The sequence below is a fragment of the Pyxicephalus adspersus genome, chromosome 10 (genome assembly GCF_032062135.1).
Source record: "Pyxicephalus adspersus chromosome 10, UCB_Pads_2.0, whole genome shotgun sequence".
Lineage (NCBI taxonomy): Eukaryota > Metazoa > Chordata > Amphibia > Anura > Pyxicephalidae > Pyxicephalus > Pyxicephalus adspersus.
The window spans coordinates 57,414,692-57,436,416 of NC_092867.1; the positions used below are offsets into that span (position 1 = coordinate 57,414,692).

The 21,725-nt window shown below is 40.2% G+C and overlaps 4 protein-coding genes across 5 annotated transcripts in view; all 4 read left to right on the forward strand.

The window, feature by feature from the left end:
- The window catches only part of LOC140339139 (uncharacterized), a 20,319-nt gene extending 14,060 nt beyond the window's left edge, over positions 1-6,259 (forward strand). Inside the window, 2 exon segments of the mRNA XM_072423722.1 lie at positions 4,798-5,945; positions 5,948-6,259. Coding sequence (XP_072279823.1) covers positions 4,798-5,945; positions 5,948-6,175 — 1,376 coding nt within the window. The 3' untranslated portion in view covers positions 6,176-6,259.
- On the forward strand, positions 343-4,645 carry LOC140339118 (uncharacterized). Of its 2 annotated transcripts, XM_072423689.1 has the most exons (10): positions 343-421; positions 942-1,070; positions 1,918-2,079; positions 2,166-2,274; positions 2,382-2,479; positions 2,568-2,676; positions 2,874-2,984; positions 3,280-3,366; positions 3,845-3,908; positions 4,510-4,645. In XM_072423689.1, exons 2-9 carry the CDS (start codon positions 993-995, stop codon positions 3,886-3,888), a joined length of 798 nt encoding a protein of 265 aa, XP_072279790.1. In that variant the 5' UTR covers positions 343-421; positions 942-992; the 3' UTR covers positions 3,889-3,908; positions 4,510-4,645. The 2 variants fall into 2 exon arrangements, with proteins under 2 accessions (XP_072279790.1, XP_072279789.1); XM_072423688.1 differs by lacking the exons at positions 3,845-3,908; positions 4,510-4,645 and adding an exon at positions 3,601-3,836.
- A 2,244-nt stretch (positions 6,260-8,503) lies between the features above and the next one.
- LOC140339132 (gastrula zinc finger protein XlCGF66.1-like) lies at positions 8,504-17,820 on the forward strand. Its single transcript, XM_072423709.1, has 4 exons — positions 8,504-8,602; positions 9,619-9,734; positions 17,018-17,182; positions 17,258-17,820. Exons 2-4 carry the CDS (start codon positions 9,657-9,659, stop codon positions 17,399-17,401), a joined length of 387 nt encoding a protein of 128 aa, XP_072279810.1. The 5' UTR covers positions 8,504-8,602; positions 9,619-9,656; the 3' UTR covers positions 17,402-17,820.
- A 1,676-nt stretch (positions 17,821-19,496) lies between these two features.
- LOC140339096 (uncharacterized) lies at positions 19,497-21,719 on the forward strand. Its single transcript, XM_072423656.1, has 2 exons — positions 19,497-19,834; positions 20,248-21,719. The coding sequence occupies exons 1-2, from the start codon at positions 19,819-19,821 to the stop codon at positions 21,282-21,284; spliced, it is 1,053 nt and encodes a 350-aa protein (XP_072279757.1). The 5' UTR covers positions 19,497-19,818; the 3' UTR covers positions 21,285-21,719.
- Positions 21,720-21,725: the final 6 nt, after the last annotated feature.

The following is a 21,725-nucleotide window of genomic DNA, read 5'->3' on the forward strand; positions in this document are numbered from 1 at the left end:
CCCCCATATTACCTCACAACAATAGGAGTGCACCCCATCACCTGTCTGACACTTCCTTCCCCCTATTTCATGCTGCAGTAATACCAATGATCAATTAATTAATTAATCACCTAACATCCCCTGAACCCCCATATCCCCCTGCAATGTCAGTGCCACATCACCTATCTCCCCCATATCCCCCTATATAACTACCAGTGCGCCCTCTAATAAGAGGATGACACCCTAGTATTAAAATATATAAATCACACAGAAACATATCTTTCTTCCTGTGTGAGGAGACAGAATCAATTTTCCTGTCTTTCAATGTCAGTTCCCGGGATTCAAGTTTAATCCGTGAAGCCCCGCCCACTTCCGGTCTTGTGCAAACGTCACGTCCGGGTCCTTGTGGATGGGAACTAGCTGCTTCCGTGCCCATCGATGAGTAGGTAGCAATGTCTTATTATTATAGGAGGGTGAGAGAAAAGGGGAGTCTCAGCACTGTGGGCTATATTATACAGTCATGTGAGTTTAGTCAAGTCTCAGGTACATGATAAAACATCCAGTTCAGGTTGTTACATTTACAATTGGCTCCATGTTTCTCTCTTAACACTTTTGGTTATGTTTTTAAGCCTGTGGGTTTCTAGTTTTGTCTGTACACCAGGACTCTCAATTACAAACAATGCAAGAACAGTATTTTGGTAGGCGGAAATGCAATCTGTTTTTGAAAAAAAAATATCACCAGAGGGAGGAAACTTGGGGTCCTAAGATGGCCCCCTGATTTTGTTAACTAGTTTCATGTTCTTGTCCCCTTTACTCAGTGAAAAGTAACAGAGGATTTCTGGGGCCTATGATGTGCACACCTTTGACCTAGTCCATCTCCTAAAATTCAGAAAACGGTTCTTTTCAATGTCACAAAAAAAGGGAAAGTGTATGACAGGTTCTCTTTCTTCCTTTGCATTTAGTCAGTCAAAGTGAAGACCAACAAAGCCACAAGATCAAAAACTTGACTGAGGATGGAGAAGGAGCAAACTGACATGACGAGGAGGATCTTAAACCTCACACTAGAGATCATCTATCTGCTGATTGGGGAGGTGAGGAGGATTCTGGCCAGGTCACTTGATATTCCTCGTATCGCTATTAAAAAACAAAAAAAAGTTGGGGAGGATAAACACTGACTTTGTGACAAGTGTATACCTGTGTTTAAATTCCCCTAAGAGATGTACAAAGGACTAAAGTTTCTATTTAAAACCTTTTTGTAGGCAATAAGGACACAAGAACATTCTTTCTATAACACTAATTTCTTTTCACCTATCAGATAGAAAACCACACCCAGTGAATAAACACACCCGATAAACTACCTTATTATATATCTCTAGTAAAAGTGGGGGTTCTGTAGCTTCAGGTTCAGGATGTGGTAGATAAGTGCATTGAAGTTTCCTCTTGCTGACCTTTGAGCTATATCCTAGGGACAGATATTATCAGAATGACAAAGATGCTTTTTTCCCCTGTTGGACAAAATTGAACCAGGGGTTTTTGTTGCCTTCCTCTGGATCAACTGATATCAAATGTCTATAGGGTTTTTATCTGGGATATGTTTATTTCCCTAGTGGTTGAACTTGATGGACTTGTGTCTTTTTTCAACCTAACTATGTAACTATAAGATCTTCCATATTTATATTTCAAAGCTCGATCATTATAAGACCAAGAATCATTCTGTTAAGCCTCAGGAAAAGCCAGAAACCTAATTCAGCCTGTTCTGGGTAAACACAAAGACATACCGGAATACCTTGCCAAAATAGGACTCTGCATGACACCTGGACTTTGTAACAAGCAACCTGGACCGAGATGAAAAAGGAAAAAAACTGCATAGATTAACCATGAGATGTATACTATTTTACTCCTTTATGTATTGATATTTACATCCTCTGAAATACACAGGAATGCATTATAGTGAAGAAGCCAACTGATGATCATGAAAATTGGAGCAGCAAATCGAGCCCCATGATGGAAAATCCAACTTCCTCTTCAATATCTGAGATAAACAATGACAAGAAGATTCTGGAAATTATCCAGAAGATCATTGAGCTGATGACTGGAGAGGTGAGTGGTGATTGGAATTATAGGACGCTATCCAGTAACAAGTAGGAGATGTGTCCTGATGGGGACTGTAATATTGTGTGTGTCAGGTTCCTACAAAGTGGCACGATGTCAGTCTTACATTTTGCAAAGAAGAAAGAAACAAGAATCTCTACAAGGAAGTCATTACGGAGAAGCAGCTGCCCCTCACATTATCGGGTAAGTGGAGATTTTCATTTCTTTAAATAGTATTGAGAATCTACCTAGATACACCCATCCTCTGATATAAAGACAATGTATTCAGTCAGTGTGTGTGTTTCCTACAGATAGATCCAGTAACAGAAATACCTCAGAAAGACGTCCTTGTCATCTGTATTCTCAGGATTCCATTCAAGAAGATCAGGAGATCCCTGGGGATGATCAAGTAGATGGGGCTGAGGGTTTTAATGAAAGCTAAAAATATGTTTGACCTTAATAATATATTTCATTAAAGCATAATGAATCTCGTGCAGGGTGACGGCCTGATTGTTAAAACTGAAGATGTAATAGAGCAATATATGAGATATACGAGGGGTAATGAGCTGTATAAGGGGGAAGAAATCACTCCAGAAATAACCACAGGTTAGTAATAAACAATAAATCCAGATACTTATTCAACTATTTCAACAATCTTTTTCTCTCCTCTGTCAGTAGCCAGTAATGGGGGGGGGGCAGTATGTGCCCAGTGGGGGGAAGCCATCAGCCTCTATTAGACCCTATGTCGCATCCTCACATTATACATGCAAGTATACAGGGGACGATCTCATTTTTGTTCACAGACCCTGGACACACCAGAGACACTCAGAGAGATGTCAAAGTTGAGGAGGAGGAGGACGAAGAAGGACATGTGAGGAATAAAGAGGAGGAAATCCCTCTAGAGATCAGCACAGGTGAGCAAAAACACTAAATGCAGAATAGAGTCCCAAATTCTTGATCAGTCACTACAACAATCTCTTCTTTTCCACAGTAATAGGGGGACAGTATGTGCCCAGTGGGGGGGACGGAGGGGGGGGGGGGGGGGGGGGGGGTTCAGGAGCCATCAGTCTCTATTATACTACGGCTCTCCTCTTCACAACATGTCATTGTGTCACCAGCCAAGAGACGGGACCAGTCTCCCAACAAGCACTCTGTGGGGTCTCTCATACATCTTAGTATTGGTGTCTTTTCTCTCCTCTTTATTCACAGACCCCGAGACAGACATCAAAGCTGAGGAAGAGGACGAAAGGCATGTGAGGATTAAAGAGGAGGAAATTCCTTTTGAGATTGGCACAGGTAATGAACATAAATACTAAAAAGATTTATGAAATCTTTAATTTTGATGACTGTAAGAGTAAGCCAGTAATAAATATTCAAATCTGTTTGCACAGCATCTACAATTTTACTCTTTCCAAATTGCAAGCTAAATGAAAATTTGCTAGTGGTTTGACCCAATGCTATAACACAGGGGAGTCCTCTTCATTTAAACTACCTGTGTTTGATCTGTGGCTGCATTTATGTCATTCACAGCTACTCCTGGCGGTAATATCTGGTATTCAAACCAAACAGATTTGTGTTTGATCTGATGGTCGACAATCAGTTGAGAACTGCACACAAAAGTTCCTGATGTTCCTTACACAAAGGTTTTGTGGGAACATTTATGTTTATTGGGGACGCTGTACAGTGTGGTCCCAGAGGATTTATATTTAGAGTGAAGAAATTTTATTTTGTAACTTGAGTTATTTGTTTTCTTTTCCCTGATGTCCCCTCACAGAATGTTGTGGCTTTTCTAAAGGGAAAGAACAGTGTGTGGACTAGAGCTTGAGCTTATGAGAACAGTAAGCAAATGGGTTTTCTGCAGGAAGGCTGGGTCTACATAGCCGTTTTTTAAAAATGCATGTTAACATTCCTATTGCGCTTTATGCACTTTTATTAGCGTATCAAAGCTTGCCTTTAAAATGCTGGAAAACGTCTATGCCTCGTTTTACCACGTTTACAGCATTTTTAACTATCTTGCATACTAATTGTTCAAAAACAACCCATTGAAATCAATGGAAGCATTTACCCACGTTTTTGGGAGTTTTCCAGCGTTAACCCAGTGGTTTATTTGTTTATACGTTGCAAGACACGTTTAAGATAAATGTCATAAACGTGCCTCAAGGATATGTCCTGGTGTAGATTAACCAATTGTAATGCATGGGGACTTCAAACAAGGGCTTTAAAAGCCTCAGCTTAAACGCTGGGGAAACAGTCTGTGTAGACTAAGCCTAAAGAAGCATAAAAAAAAAGCCAAGGGCTCAGGTGTAAATATAAAAAAAAACAAATAGAACACATGTGCAATAATGTCATTTAAAGCTCTTTTATTGCAGTCAACTTGTCAAATGTCCCTAATGTTCTTCTAACTGATCACCTTATACTCTCATCTCGTGTTTTCTCCAGATGGACAATACATCAACAATGACATGGCAAAAAGACCCACCCAGCCCATCACATCCAGTTTTCATGGGGAAGACTCCATGACCCCAAAGCTCCATCAAGTCTGCCCTAGTCTTGATGTGTCATCGGATCTCCCTTTACCTGGACAGAGTTTACCTGATCACTCATCCCCCATCACCCATAATGCTGATCATAGAAAGAATGAAAAATTCCCGTGTTATATTTGTGGAAATTTTTTTACCAGGAATGAAACTCTCACCGTCCACCACAGATCTTACACAGGGACGAAGCCATGTTCTGTATGCGGGAAATGTTTTCTTAGGAAACTGTGTTTAATTAATGAAGAAAGAACCGAAACTGGAGAGAAGCCATATTCATGTTCAGAATGTGGAAAATGTTTCAGCCAGAAGTCAAGTCTTAATTACCACCTACGGGTTCACACAGGTGTAAAACCTTATTCCTGTTCCCATTGTGAAAAATGCTTTAACACAAATGCCCGTCTTCTGCAACATCAGAGAACTCACACTGGGGAGAAGCCATATTCATGTACAGAATGTGGCAAATTTTTTACATCTAGTTCGGCGCTTATTCATCATAAGAGAAGTCATACTGGGGTAAGGCCATATTCATGTTCTGAGTGTGGTAAAAGTTTTACTGAGAGCTCAGCTCTTGTCAAACACCAGAGAACTCACACCGGGGTAAAGCCATATTCATGTTCGGAATGTGGAAAATGTTTTACTGCACACTCAGGTCTTGTCAATCACAAAAGAACTCATACAGGCGAGAAGCCATATTCATGTTCAGAGTGTGGGAAATGTTTTACTGCGCAATCAGCTCTATTTTATCACATGAGAACTCACACTGGAGAGAAGCCCTATTCATGTTCAGAATGTGGGAAATGCTTTACTGAGAGTTCAGCGCTTGTTAATCACCAAAGAACTCATACGGGAGAGAAACCATATTCGTGTTCAGAATGTGGAAAATGTTTTACTACAACATCAGCTCTTGTTGATCACAAGAGAATTCACACAGGGGAGAAGCCATATTCATGTTCGGAGTGCAAAAAGTGCTTTACTACACGATCATCTTTTGTTTACCACAAGAAAACTCACACTGGGGATAGGCCATATGCATGTTCAGAGTGCAGTAAAACATTTACTGAGAGTTCAGCTCTTGTCAAACACCAAAGAAATCACACGGGAGAGAAACCATATTCATGCTCAGAATGTGGAAAATGTTTTACTACAAGCTCAACTCTTGTAGATCACAAGAGAGTTCACACAGGGGAAAAACCATATTCATGTTCTGAGTGTGGGAAATGTTTTACCATGCGATCAGCTTTTGTTTCTCACAAGAAAACTCACATGGGACAGAAGCCATATTCATGTACACAATGTGAAAAAAGTTTTTCTGAGAGAAAAAATCTTCTTTTACATCAGAGAACTCACACTGGACAGAAGCCATATTATTCATAATGAAAATGAGAACACAGCTTATCCTGAAGCATATCCAATTCACACAGCAGTTGTCATGTGTAATCATGAACCTTCTGTGGGGAAAAGGTTACTACAGTAAAGGTCCAAAAGTCATCAAGTCACTTTCATCTTGTAAATTAACAATTTTTGTATTCACTTTTTGTTCCATTCCACAGGTTTCCAGACAGAGATAGTTGTGACAGATGAATGAAAAACTGGCATCATGCACTTTGATTTTTGACTACTTGTTAATACACAATACATATTAGTTTAAATTATTTTGTGGTTTCTTTGTTTTTATTCGATTGCTTTTCTTCTTTAAGAGGTTGTCAAGGAAAAATGTATTTATTTGTTAACCTCCCTGGCAGTAAAAATAATAAGTATTTTAAATGTAAAAGTGGTACATTTAAAAATAGTACTTTAAATTTCCCACCCCCGAGCCACGAGCAGATGCCGGCCAGGCATCGTCAGGTTACACAGATGCCCAGCCAGGGGAAGAAGATGCCAGGCAATGCTGGAGAAGGTCGCCGGCCCTGCTTACCAGGTAAGCTTTTTAAACTCCTTAGCAATTTCACCCCGAGTGTGGCTCAGGGTCACTTTTTGGTACTAAAAATTAACCCTCACTCTCAACCCACACCCTCAAATTAAGCCTCGCTCGGGATTTCCGCCAGGGTGGTTAAAGAAACGTCAGGTTAATGTTACGATTGAAAAGAACAGACACCAGTAAATCCATATAGTTGCTGTTCTGATTTATTCAGAAAAGATGGTGTTATTTATACAAAGTAAAAAGTAGGTGGTACAGAAATATAATTAAAAGTTTGAAGTGATAAGTGACTATTCAGGAATCCTGAGTGAATGATGGCTCCTAACCATTTATGGTCCTGATATCTTGGGATTCTCTTCCCACCTCTCCAGGTGCCCATTTTCTTTGTTCTTATTAACACCTTAGACATAACAAAGAAACTTCACTAGTTCAGGATGTTCACACCCCCACAATGAAGCAGATTATTTGATATATTTCTCATGGATAGTTCTGCTACAAAATGGAGGTTACCAACCTTCGGATCTCTGTCAGCACAGACCTCCACATGATAAACAGCAACTCACTTCTGTATACGTACCCAACACAGGAAGAAGTTGTTTTTTCACCTGCATCAGCCTCTGTTGTAGTTCAGGTCGGATCTGTCAGGAACTTGTAGCAGAAGTGCAAATTTTTAGACTTTCTGTGATGGCTTTGTTTACAAGTAAGCCGTGTATTAGGTAGGGCTTAGGTCAAGCAAACCAGGTGCAAGCCAGATGTTAGACAAATAGTACAAAATTAACCGGGGCAAAAGTGAATGATTTGCATAGTTCACCTATTATCTTAACGTCTTTCTAGTTATAAATTTATATATATATATATATAGAGAGAGAGAGAAAGAGAGAGAGACTGGTTGGCTGTAGATGATCCCCTAGGACCTCTTGCCCCTTAAAATGACTTCTCTTCCAGAAATGAAGATAAACTGCTGGGGCGGCCCACCTAGTAGTACATGGTGGCAGCATCTTGAATGTTGAAAGGCGCAGGTGTTAACCTGTCCAAAAGCTTAGCTGTCACATCTGGTTTCTCTCCTCCTGGGCATGTACGAAGCAGTCATCTGGACCAGGACATACACATACCTCGTGTCAGGGGACACAGATCGGCCAAGGACGTGGCTTTTAGAAGCTTCTCGTTGGATCAACCAAAGTTCCTGACCAGGATTACATGGGCAGTGCTATGATCCCCAAATGTTAGTGAGAGGGAGTTTTTTGCTGTAGACGTAAACTTAAATTAGAATAATTATTATAATGGTCGAGATATACTGATAATAGAAAGAGAGCACCTTGCCTTGTGTTGTTTACATGATTGTAGGATAACCTTACAGTAATATAAAAGTGCATCATGAATATTGTACATGAAAACACAAAAAAATACAAGAAAAATAACCTACTTATCATAAATTGGCATAGTTTCTACAGCCCGAGAAAGAAAAGTTATCTGCAAACTGCTTTGGACCAATTATAAATGAAAATGTGTGTGTCTTTGTGTATCCTTCTCCACAGACTGGTATTTGTTTTCTTAATGACCTTTTTATACCTCAAGTGTTTTTGATAGCTGTTTATGTTACTTCATAAATGACCAAAAAAGCTGTTGTTTTATGACTTTTTAAACAACTTATTCATTGAAACTTTACTTACTAGTAAAACCTCTTCTGTCTCTTGTATAGGGTCTTGTATGTTTCTCATTCTGTGAAAATTACAATTATTAGAAAAATCTGTGAACTTTGAGATTTACCTCAGAGTTGAGCATTGCCTATCTGTTCTCTATGGCTACTCTATCATTCTACCTCAACACTAAAAACTCTTTCATCCAATCTACTTCCGCCCAGCTGCTTCTCGATTGCCATAGTGATATTCAGCTAATAGTCTTCTGCAGTCCAGTGTAGAAGCCGAGGCGCCACTAGAGGGCGATCATCTGCTGCGTGAGAGAAGGTAGTAAAAGTAGGATCAGCGGCCATTTTGTTGAATCCGGGAAAAGGTGGAAAGAGAAGCTTTGTAGTTGAAATGAATTTCTTGCTGGAGAGTGTGTTCCAATTGAGGAGAAGGTAATACTGTCCTATTATTAGAGAAGGGAGTCATGTCATTTTAGTCAGTTCACATGTCCATTTCAAAGCATCTATTTTTTCTTCATTTGTATTTCCCTAATTTTCCTTCTTGGTCAATAGCTGATTATTATTATTATTATTATTAATAAACAGGATTTATATAGCGCCAACATATTACGCAGCGCTGTACATTAAATAGTGATTGCAAATGACAGACGAATACAGACAGTGATACAGGAGGAGAGGACCCTGCCCCGAAGAGCTTACAATCTAGTAGGTGGGGGAATTCCACACACAATATGATGGGTTTATCCAGGTTGAGTGTCAGGAATCGGTCAGACATCCATGATGAGATGGCTGACAGGCAGCATGAGACCTTATCCAGGACTGAGGGAGACAGGCCAGATACTTTTTTAGTTTGGTTATGCTTTATGTCAGGGGTGTCAAACTCAAATACACAGAGGGCCAAAATTAAAAACATAGACAAAGTTGCGTGCCAACCTTGAAATTTATTGAAAAAATAAGGGAATTTTTCCTTTTAATTAGATATAAACCCTTTTCATATAGAAACAAAGAGGTTTTGCTTCACAGTCAATCTGGAACAAGCTTATATTAGAGAAAAAGGCATAATATATTTTTTTAATTTTATTTAGGAAAAAATTCTTATGCCTCTTTCTCTATTTGAAGCCTTCTGAGTTAAATTTCAATGGTAACCTTTTTGCACAGGTTAACAATAATAATAACAATATTCTTCTATGTAAAATCCAACCATTCAAGTCCATGCCTTGGAGTAGCAGGGAAAAGTACAGATGTGAGTGCTGGAAATGCCAGGCGCGGCCAATGCGGAGCTAAATCTTATGAGTGGCCCGACGCTGGAACTCTCTCTTCATTGAAAAAGCGCCGCTACTAAAATTTCCGGCATTATTTGCGTCTATAAAACTGTCCAATGCAATGCTATAGCATTGTCTTTATCCTCCAAAAAGAATGACAGGTTCTCTTTTTCTCTGTATCTGCAGTCTGACAAATTGAAAAGAAAACGATCGCCTGATTGAGGATGGAGAAGGAAGAAACGCACTTGACTGGGAGGATATTAAACCTCACCCTAGAGATCATCTATCTGCTGATTGGAGAAGTGAGTAGGATTGTTTGGCTGGCACATGAAATCACATTTTTTTTTTTCTTCAATATGGACTTAAAGACATTGGTGAGAGCACCAACGTTAGAATTCACTTTAAAGACACATAAATGGAGGTCTGTTTGTAAACAGCATGGACACAAACATCAGTTCCTCCTTTACAACTTTCAGATAAGAAACCGGATCCAGGAACTAAAATAAATTTGATAGGCTGGCTACCTTATAATAAAATAAAGGTGGTAAAAGTGTTGTAAAACTCAGATTTTGGAAGATAGGTGCATGGACATTGCCTCTGGCTTACCTCTGAGCTGTATCCTAGGGACTAGAGAATGATATAGAGTTTGAGATTAAAAGTACCATTTCTGTGTTTGCAGATGACATTAAACTATGTAATGGAATTAAGTCCATACAGGATGTCTATATTCTACAAGCAGACCTGGATGAAGTGCGTGAGTGGGCGGCCAAGTGGCAAATGACGTTTTGATATAGATAAATGTAAAAGTTATGCACTTGGGGGCTATCAACATGCATGCTTCACACTGTCTAGGGGGAATAAATTTGGGGTGGTTAGAAATGGAAAAGGATCTGGGGGTTCTGGTAGATCATAGACCTAATAACAGCATGCAATGCCAAGCTGCAATATCTAAAGCTAGTAAAGTACTTTCTTGTATCAAAAGAGGAATAGACTGCAGAGACTTAGATATCCTTTCCCTGTACAAAGCATTGGTCAGACCACATCTAAAATATGCAGTCCAGTTTTGGGCACCAGTTCACAAAAAAAGACATGAATCTATTCTCCCTTGAGAAGAGACGTTTAAGGAGGTATATGATCACCCTGTATAAATATATATATGGTCTATAAAGAGAACTCTCTTCCCAATTATTCACTTTGAGATCATTACAAAGAACAAGAGGGCACTCTGTGTCTGGAGGAAAAGAAGTTTAAGCTCCGGATAAGGAAGGGATTCTTCACTGTAAGGTCTGTGAAAATGTGGAATAGGCTTCCTCTGGAAGTAGTTTCAGCAACTACTGTAGATTGCTTTAGGAAAAAGCTGGTTGTTTGTTTAGAAGCACAGAATATTACTGGGTATAAAGGCTTTAAAGTAAAAATAACAATGACAATCCAGGGAACATCCGATTGCGTCATGGAATCAGGAAGAAATTTTTTTGGAGCGAATTGTGTTTTTTTCCTTGCTCTGGACCAACTATGTCTATAGGGTTTTATATCTGGGATATTTTTTTTTCTCTAGTGGTTGAACTTGATGGACTTGTGTCTTTTTTCAACCTGACCTACTATGTAACTATGTATATTTATGTTTTAAGGGCTTATTTACCCTGGCAGTGAGGTTGTGGTGCGTTTACTGCTCCCTCACTCCAGGAAACACTGTTGCATGGGGAAACACTACATGTAGCATCTCCCAGGGCAGGGAACCACAGGCCGTCACAGGGAGCCACACAAAACTGGGCACTGTAGCAGCAAGTGTGAACTGCAAAGTAGTAGATTACACCATAACGATCATTCTGGGACCAAGGATCTGTTAGCCAGGAAAGCCCAGAGACCAACTTATACTAGTATAGTGAATCTCAAGTCAGTTATTTACTTCTTACCTTTCAGAAATTTGCAGATATTTTGAATTGGAGCAGTCTAGGTGTATCCACAGTGCATGACACATGTAATTGTGATGTGAACACACCATCTCAGCCCTCCTACACTGATCATTGGATGGTCGATGGTCACTAATCTGCCTGTTGGCCTAGAAAAATTCATGTTCGATTATCAAAGGTAGCTTTCGCAGAACATTTTGTTGTGAAGGACACTGTCATTAAGGGATCGATTTTTGCTGAAAGCCCTCTAAATCATAACTGGACTTCATAGAACGTAACTCAGGGAGGGGAAGTTAAAGCATGGCATTGTATCATAGACTGATAAGGTAGGGGAAGACACACGTAACAGAGCTAGTTCAGGTCTATTGCGGATCGACACACTTGTTTACTCATGCACAATGTCTGCTACCTTAGACCAGAAAGGGGTTAGACATCCCCAAAATACATGAATCAGACTGCCAACCTCGGCCTTGCATTCTCCAACACCTATCATCTACCTGCAGGTAAATCTTTGCTAAGAGAGCCGGGACCCTATACCATCTGGTCAATAACTTGTAGTTCAATTCTTGGTATAAATTGCTGATTGATGCTTTTTGACCAAAATATAAAAGGTGTTTCAGTTGGTCCAGAGTACAAAGTAATGACAATGTGTAGATCTCTTTCCCATTTTGTAATAAATGGTAAAGAAGATGGGTCCGACCCTTCTATCAGCAGCTGATATGCAAAAAACAATGTACCACACATTTGGCCCTCACCATTGCATGTGGACTCCGAATTAGATAATCCCTGGTCAAATTGGGAGGTGGGGGGAAGTAATTTAAAAAATTCTGACAGGTGTAAGGACCTTCAGGGTCCCAATGGAGGGAAGGAATGCTCCAACTGTAATGTTGCTGCTGCTAGCCATCTGGAGTCACTCAAAAAATGTCACGCCCTGAACACTCCTCACTCCCTCCATTTGCAAAATATCTGGTCAGATATGCCCGGCTGAAACTGTGGATGACCTATCAAGGGGGTTAGTGGAGATAGATAGGTCTGTAGCCCTGCTATTCTGAAATATTTCCAGACAACACGCAATGTTGTATCATAAAGCGTGTGTCTAAACCCTCCAGCAAAAACCTCGGGGCAACCATGCTGCTCCCACTAATGGCACAGGTGGCATTGTCCTCCATGCCTGCACCAGTTGATCAACTGTGCTAAATCTAACACTTCTTGGTATAACAGCGTGTCTTGGTAAGGCAATACCTCCCCGTACCTTCCCCGTTGCAACCTGCACAACAGCATAGGGGGTAAATGGACTGGGGGTATGTGCAACAAATTTAAATTTAAATTAGTAACAGTAAAAAGTTCATGTTTACTAGGAGAGAGAGGCCTGCTTGAATTTGAGTCCCCAGGTAAGGAATAGCCTTTCTTGCTCATTTAAATAGGAAGAAAGGTGATATGTCATTAACAAGCTTTTGAGGGAGGGAGAGAGCTAATTCTTTGGATTTTTTAAAATTAATTTTATAGTTGGATAACTTTGCATATGCGGTATCTCGGTCAGCAGGTTCAGAAGGGTGGTCCTGGGTGAGGTGATATAAAAAAAGTAAATCATCTGCATAAGCTGCCATCTTATGCTCCAGGCGCTTTGCAATCACCCCCTATATTATTGGCATTGCCTCGTACTTGGCAAAAAAAAAATTTCAATATCAAAATGTGGTGACACAGGACATCCCTGCTGGGTAACTTTACTGGTGGAAAATGACCGTGAAAGAAAACTATTGACTTTAATTTGGGTCATGGGGGTGGTGGAGTACAGGGACAGTATCCACTAAACAAATGAGAGAGGGAGTCTCATGTGAACCAAGGTAAGCAAAAGAAATTCCTTGTCTACCCTGTCAAAGGAACACCCTCTGATCCGAAAGAATAATGGTTTGGAGCATGGGCGTAAGATGTCCAGCTAATATACTGATAAATAAGGTCGCAGTTGAGAAGGGAAATCGTTTGAGGAGCATGAATACATGAGTGGCAAGAGTATCTCTCGGCAATTCCGTCACTCGGGTCAGAGAAATAAATGCTTCCAAAAAATATTTGGATATACTAGGCAGAAAACTCATAATATTTAAGTGGTAAACCTTCTGGCCCAGGAGCTTTTCCAGGGGCTTCTCCAGAGTTGGCCCTGGACAGTTCCTCTGCTGTGATTGGGGTACCGAGAGATTCCACCAACTCAAGGGAAAACGGAGGACTGTTAGTACGCACGTATCATATCTTTTTTATCGGGTGCTGACCCGGAAGGGTGCCCTCCATCTAAATTGTACAGGTTTTCATAAAAGGTCCGAATGGTCTCAGAAATGTCTGTGGTGGAACAGCTGTCTGGCCATGGACGTGACACTTGGAACAAATGCCCTGGCTCTTTCCTTCAAAGCTCTGGCCAGTGCTTTACCACACTTGTTTGAGTGTTCGTAGTAAAAACCCTTGCACTTAGTGATCAAATATTTCAGTTTGAAGCTGTAAAGTTCCTTTTATTCATTCTCTATTAGGTGTGATCTGCTGTTTTATGTCAGAGGTCTGATTTCGCTTATGGGAGACCTCTAAGTTATACAGTTCTAAAAATAATTGTTCAATTTGGCTTCCCTTTCCTTCTTGCTTCTATGGCCTCGTTGAATAAGGAAACCTCTAATGTAGCACTTATGTGCCTCCCCCAAGGACATGGGATTAGCCACTAATGAGCTTTTTACCTCGAAAAAAGATCGGAGTGCAGATTCAGTACTATCATGCACCCCAGAAGACTCCAAAAGTGAATCATTCATTCGCCAAGAATATGTTTTGGGAGTGTTGGGTGCCTCCTGCAGCACAATGGAGACAGGTGCATGAGCCCATATAGAGATCTCCCCAATGGTTGATGACATAACTATAGGAACCGAGCGATGTTGAATTAGGAAAAAATCAATAGGAGAATACGATTTATGCATTGCCGAGTGAAATGTGAAAACCTTCTCTGAAGGATGAAGGATCCGCCGGATATCTTTTATCTGATGGGAATGCAATATTTGTTTACCTCTGTGGAGGGCAGCAAAGGACATCGCTGGGTACCCCTAGACACATCTAGTGTAGGAGAAAGGGCCAAATTAAAGTCACCTCCCTCCAATCTTCTACTAAATCACGGGCAGTTTCTAAAAAGGCGATCTGATTAGTATTTGGGGAGTGCACATTAACAAAAGTGAATTTTTGAGCACCTTTCAGTTTTTTTTTGCAATAAGGGACCATTGAGAGAGATTTGTGCAAAAGAATGCTTACACCTTTTGATATAGAGTCTGTTGAGGTGCCATGATACACTGTGTGAAAAGACGGAAGTGCGTCTCTTGTGAAATTGCCACCTGGAATTTGTAGCTATGTAGTTCACAAAGAATATTTGCCCTTTTATTAGGGGAATTTAAGCCCTTAACGTTGAGAGAGATTACTTGTAATGCCATGGATGGGGTACCAAAACAAAGGTGGGGGTGTGGGGAAACACTCAAAAAGACAAAAAACAAAGAAAGTGCCAAGTAGGGATCTTTATTGGGAAAATAAGAAAAAACTTTCCCAATAAAGGAGGGGAGAGGGTGGGGGAGAGGTAAGTATAACAAAATACTCTTTGCAATACTGTTTAAAAAATTAGCCCTCCAATAAAGGAGGGCTACCCCTACTTGGGGAAGCGGTACCTAGTGGTAATGAGCTATTGCCCACCGACACGCCTTAACATTATATGCTAAGATTGTAATTATTATCCAAAGAGGCAAGAAAAGTGTGTCTGGTGTAATTGTACTAGATGTCCAAAAGAAACCCCTCTAGGTCCAGTAAGACCCTAAAAATGTAAACAAGGGACACTTATGCAAATCAGTGGACCTGGTCCCCTCTCTTGTGCTGGGCCCAGCTCCCCTGGAGGAAGGGAGGGGAGAGGTTAAACCCCACACTCCCCTCCTTCTATTGCAGGCTAAACTCCCCTCACCCTATGGACTTCATCTCCATGGCTGTGTTTGGAGGGCGATCCAGCAACAGAGTCAGAATTGCAGTGACCGTTGCCCTCAAATCAGTCCCTCCCGTTGCCTCAGAAATGCCCTGGATCCGCACATTATTCTTACGACTCCTATTTTTGTTGTCTTCAATGCGTAAGGAAAGTGAGGTAAGTTGAGCTTGCACGTGGGATGGCACATCTTCCAGGGCTTTTAGTTGAGTTGAAGTGGCCGAGGAGCCAGATTCCATTACTGAAACTTATGTGTCAACGGACACAATTTGTTGTTGTAAATATTCCAGCTCTCGTTTAAGGGAGCTCTCAATTCTAGTGGCCAGGGCATTAGGAGAACGGAGTCAGGCTTCTGTGGAGTGACCAGGCTGCAAAAAAACCCATCTGTGGCAGGGAGCTCCAAGAAACTACAAACTTACGCTGCCATTGCGTGACCACAGCCCCTTCACTGAGTTTTTTCACTGTTTTTTCTTTTTGTGTTGCAAATAGTTGGTTTATTACTCTTTTTTTATTATCTCTATTTTGTACATTTATACAGTTTTACGTATATGCAGTATGTGTGGTTTTTATATATATATTTTTATAAATTTTGTCGAGGGGAAATAGTATAACATTCAAAACAAAGCATAGAAAATACAGTAAAGTTTCGGCATAACAAATATTACAAACTGGAATCTTTAATTATCAAAACTTCAATCCAATATGGCTAGTACTTTCAAGTTTTACCAAAACACTAGGGAAATATGTATTAAACAATGAGTCATTTGAAACACGTTTATCATCCAGAAAAAAGGATGGGTGTCACCATGGACCTTGGTGATCAGCAATATCAGCCTCAATGACTCTAAAAACATTTTGAATAGCATTAGTTTTCAAACCATTAAACCATCCATCAATGTCCAAGAACCATCAATGAACCATCAATGTCCAAGAGGGGGTAGGCATAACATGCAGTTTGTTCAAAAGTTGTGAGAACTCTTTTTTTTTTTCATATCCAAAGATAATGTATCTATATATGATTCCCAAACAAAAAAAAACCCAGCACGTGTCTCCTTATCTGGGGAGGCTTCAACCCATTTTATCTCAAATAAACCATAGTTTTTCCAAGTATAGTGTGAGGGGGGATTTGCTGTAAACCAGTTATGGAGAATTGTTTTCTTCACTACCAGAGAGATTATCATCAAAAGTTTACTGCAGGCTACATTTTTCCAAAAATTGCCCATTTAGGAGTTAATGGAAAATAATTTACTTGCATTTTAAGTGTGTACAGTGTGATGTGTGTTTATTTTTTGATCTTTTTGTTTATTTAACACTGAAAAAATAGTTGATCCCTATCTCCTGTATACTACCTTTAAAGTGAATTCTAGGTCCTCTATGTCTGAAGTGAGACAGACTCAGATCAGAATTTTAACTGCAGTTAGCCAATAGTACGTGTTTCTGTCCAAGTATGTAGTAACAGACTACCTATGTGTGTGTGTGGCAAGGAACAACAGACTGATAGGCAATGCCCTATGATGGCCCTCCTCATCCTGATAGTTCTAGATTGTTCCTCAGATGGAAAATCTGCATTGGGTGAGGTTGAGAGGATAATTCCCAAAGACCTGACTAAGGAAGGAAATCATTTTTTGAAAATTACACTACGAAATAAATTATAATTCTTCTTTTATGTAGTGATGTTACTTCCCTCTAAACACAGGAATGCATTATAGTGAAGAAGCCAACTGATGATCACATGACTCGGACCAGAAAACTACTAAGCTCTGTGACAGAACATCCAACTCCCACCCTGATATCTGAAATAAACAATGACAAGAAGATTCTGGAAGTTATCCAGAAGATCATCGGGCTTCTGACAGGAGAGGTGAGTGGTGCCGGAAATTCTGGGACATTATTATGGGATGTGTCGGGATGGTGACTGTATCATTGTGTGTGTCAGGTTTCTGTAAGATGTCAGGATGTCACTGTCTATTTCTCCATGGAGGAGTGGGAGTATTTAGAAGGACACAAGGATCTCTACAAGGACCTCATGATGGAGAAGCAATCATCCCCCACATCCCCAGGTAGGAGGAAACAGGTTTGAGCAGTACAGTTGGTTCACCTAGATCCCCAATCATATGATGAACACATGGAGACAATGTATACCACACAATTATTGGAGTCAGCTATAGACCCCCAGTGCTAAGGAAGAAATAGAGATAGCACAGATAGAAAAAGCAGCAACAACTGGAAAGGCTTTAAAGGTTTTCAACTACCCTGACATTGACTGGGGTAATGGCACTACAGGAACAGCAAAAGAGAAGAAATTTATAAATGTAATTCAAGATCATTTTATGGTACAGTTTATAGAAGCCCCAACTAGAATTTCTACTGTTCTGGACCTAGTTCTTTCTAACAATGCAGAGCTTATAACAAATGTCCATATAAAAGAGAATTTGGGTAGCAGTGTTCCATAATATAATTTAATGTAGTAAACAGAAAGCAAAAACGGAAAGATAAAAACATTAATTTTAAGAGAGCAAATTTTCCATTATTTAGGGGCGACTCTCTGTGACTGGGAGAAAATATTGTCTACAAAGAACACAGAACAGAAATGGGAATGTTTCAAGTCTGTTCTACACAAGCACACTAAATATATTCCAATGAGTAATACGTTTAAGATGTTAAAATTAAAGCCTATGTGGCTCATATCACAGCTGAGGTTAAAAAAGCCATAAAGAACAAGAAAAGGGCATTCCAAACATAAAAAATGAAGGATCACCTTTATTGTTTGAAAGCTATAAAGAATATAACAAAAGATGTAAAAAGGAGATTAATTGTGCAAAACTTCAAAATGAAAGACAGATTGCAAAGAAAAGTAAGGCAAACCCTCCAAATTTTTAAAATATATTAATAGCAAAAAGATCAGATCTGGGCATGTAGGCCCTTAAAGGATGTCTCTGGGTTGATAACTGAGGATAAAGAACAGGGGTTTACTAAACACTTTTTTAGCTTTGTGTACACAAAGGAAAATGGCAGAGCTCAAGTCCAAATTCATAATAGCAATGTCACTGCTTTGAATGGTTCACAATGGCTCAAAATTGACATGATTGAGAAACAGTTGGGCAAAATTAAGGTTGACAAAGCACCAGGACCTGATGAATTACAAATAAAGAGCTGAGCTCAGTTATTTCAAAGCCATTATTTCTAATCTTTAGAGACTTTTTATTCACTGGTATGGTACCAAAGGATTGGCGTAAGGCCAATGTGGTTCCTATATTCAAAAAGTCATTACCAGGTAACTACAGAACGGTTAGTTTAACATCAATAGTTGGAAAGGTCCTCGAAAGTTTTTTTAAAAATCACATAGAGGAGTTTTTGCTAGAAAATAATATTATAAGTGATAGTGAGCATGGCTTCAAGAAAGACAGAATTTGTCAAACAAATGTACTTACTTACTTAGGAAGTAAGTAAACAGGTAGTGTACTTGGACTTTGCTAAAGCATTTGACACAGTACCCCACAGATGGTTAATATGCAAGTTAGGGTCAATAGGCTTAGAAAAGCCAATCAGTGAATGGATAAAGAACTGGCCTAAGGACCGCATCCAGAGAGTAGTGATTAATGATTCATACTCTGAATGGTTATCGGAAAGGTTATTAGTGGTGTACCGCATGGTTCAGTGTTGGGACCTTTACTGTTTACCATCTTTATAAATTATATAGAGTTTGGGATTATAAGTACCATTTCTGTGTTTGCAGATGACACCAAACTATGTAATGGAATTATGTCCATGCAGGATGTATATAATCTACAAGCAGACCTGGATGTACTGTTTGATTGGGCAACCAAATGGCAAATGACATTTAATATAGATAAATGTAAAGTTATGCACTTAGGGGCTAACAACATGCATGCTTCATACTTTCTATGGGGAATACATTTGAGGGAGTCAGAAATGGAAAAGGATCTGGGGGTTCTGGTAGATCATAGACTTATTAACAGCATGCAATGCCAAGCTGCAATATCAAAATCTAGCAAAATACTTTCTTGTAATAAAAGAGGAATAGACTGCAGAGATGGAGACATAATCCTCCCCTGTACAAAGCATTGGTCACACCACATCTGGAATATGCAGTCCAGTTTTGGGCACCAGTTCACAAAAAGAACATAGTGGAATCGGAGAGAGTGCTACAACAATCTCTCTCCCCCTCCCTTCCTCTTTCAGTAGACAGTAATGGGGGAACTGTATGTGCTCAGGGAGGGAGCCATTACCCTCTATTAGACTCCAACTCTCCTCACATCATGTCAATGTGTGTTACCAGCCAAGAGACCTGATCACCCTTCTATCCCCCCCACCCCAACACACACCCAATCCAACACTGATCTCGCATACATTCTACAGGAGGCTTCACTCTTATTATTATTCACAGACCCTGAAGACACCAGACACTTTCAGAGAGATTTTAAAGCGGAGGTGGAGGAAGAGGGATATCTGAGAATCAAAGAGGAGGAAGTTCCTATGGACATCAGCACAAGTGAGTAATAGGTACTGAATATCAACAAGATTTGGAGATTTTATTCACGGAACTCCGAATAAAAAAAGTAAAATCTAATGTCTACCAAACGTCCCCCTCCAGGCAGCCCAGTCTTCTGTTTGTAAAGCATTGTTTTTTAAAGATAAAGCACAAAAGCCATTCACTTTGTTTTTGTTTATTTAAAGATAGGATAGGTAAGAAGAGGAAAAGGGCGATGAATGTTAAGTATGAATGAGGTGTTATTCACCTCAGTCATTTATAAATGCACCATCAGCATGTTGAGGGTGAAAAGTTTAAAACATTTAGAACACTGTAAATTTTATTAAAAGCCTTTTTATTTTATAGAGTTTGATTTTTTTCTTCAATGGTTTTTATACTGTTTTTATTGCCCTTCCATCTCTTATCTCTTCCAGATGGACAACACGTTAGTATGGACTTAGGGGGACTTACCATAAAGTACATTACACCCGGTTCTCCAGAGGAAAAACCCATTATCCCCAATCTCCATTCAGTCCCTTCCGGTACCAATCTCTTATCTGATCTTTCTTCCCCTGGTAAGAAAGTTCTGAACCACTCGCCTTCTATCACCAATCATGCACAACACAAGAGGGCAGAACATTTCCCTTGTTACATTTGTGGGAAATTTTATACCAGGAATGACACTCTCACTGTCCACCACAGATTTTACACAGGCGAAAAGCCATGTTCGGTATGTGGTAAATGCTTTCTTCGGAAATTGTGCTTGATTAATCAAGAAATAGTTGACCCCGAAGAAACCCCATATGTGTGTTCAGAATGTGGGAAATGCTTCAGTCAGAAGTCAAATCTTACTTACCACCTTCGGGTCCACACTGGTGAAAAACCGTATTTCTGTTCTCAGTGTGGTAAATGCTTTAAAACGAATGCTCGCCTTCGCCAACATCAGAGAACGCATGCCGAGGTGAAGCCATACTCCTGTTCAGAATGTGGAAAGTTTTTTACTACAAGTTCAGCTCTTATCAAACACCAGAGTACACACACCGGGGTGAGGCCTTATCCATGTTCTGAGTGTGGTAAATGTTTCACTACACACTCTGTTCTTGTCAATCACAAAAGGACTCACACCGGTGAGAGGCCATTTTCATGTTCAGAGTGTGGAAAATGTTTTACTACGAGTTCAGCTCTTGCCGACCATCAGAGAATTCATACTGGGCAGAAGCCATATTCCTGTTCTGAATGCAGGAAATGTTTTACCACGCGTTCAGCTTTTGTTTATCACCAAAGAACTCACACTGGCCAGAAGCCCTATTCCTGTCTGGAATGCGGGAAAAGTTTTACCACAAATTCAGCTCTGGTTGGTCATCAGAGGACTCACACTGGTCAGAAGCCATATTCCTGTACGGAATGCGAAAAATGTTTTACTACGCGCTCTGCTTTTGTTTATCACAAGAAGACACACAGTGCAGAATAGCTGAAATCTTATTGCATCAGAGACTTCAGAAATGTTAATGCAGCATCAGTTACCGTGTTTCCCTGATGATAAGGCATCCCCATCAAATAAGCCACCCCCCGATTTTTGCTCAAACAATTAAAATAAAGCACCCCCCCACAAATAAGACATCCTCCGATACCTGACACTGTGTGCCTCTGTGTGACTCCTCGATGCTGGCTGCAGTGCAGAGTGCAACTGAAAGTAACTTCAAGGACAAGCAAGCTGCTGATCCCTGCCCTAACGGAGTCTGTTACCCGGCGAGTCAGTGATCAGAAGGGGACAATCAATAGCACAGAGTGATCAGAAGGGGACAGTCAATGGCACATGAGTCATCAGAAAGAGGACAATGAATGGCACAGAGTGATCAGAAGGGGACAATGGATGGCACAGAGTGATCAGAAGGGGACAATGAATGGCACA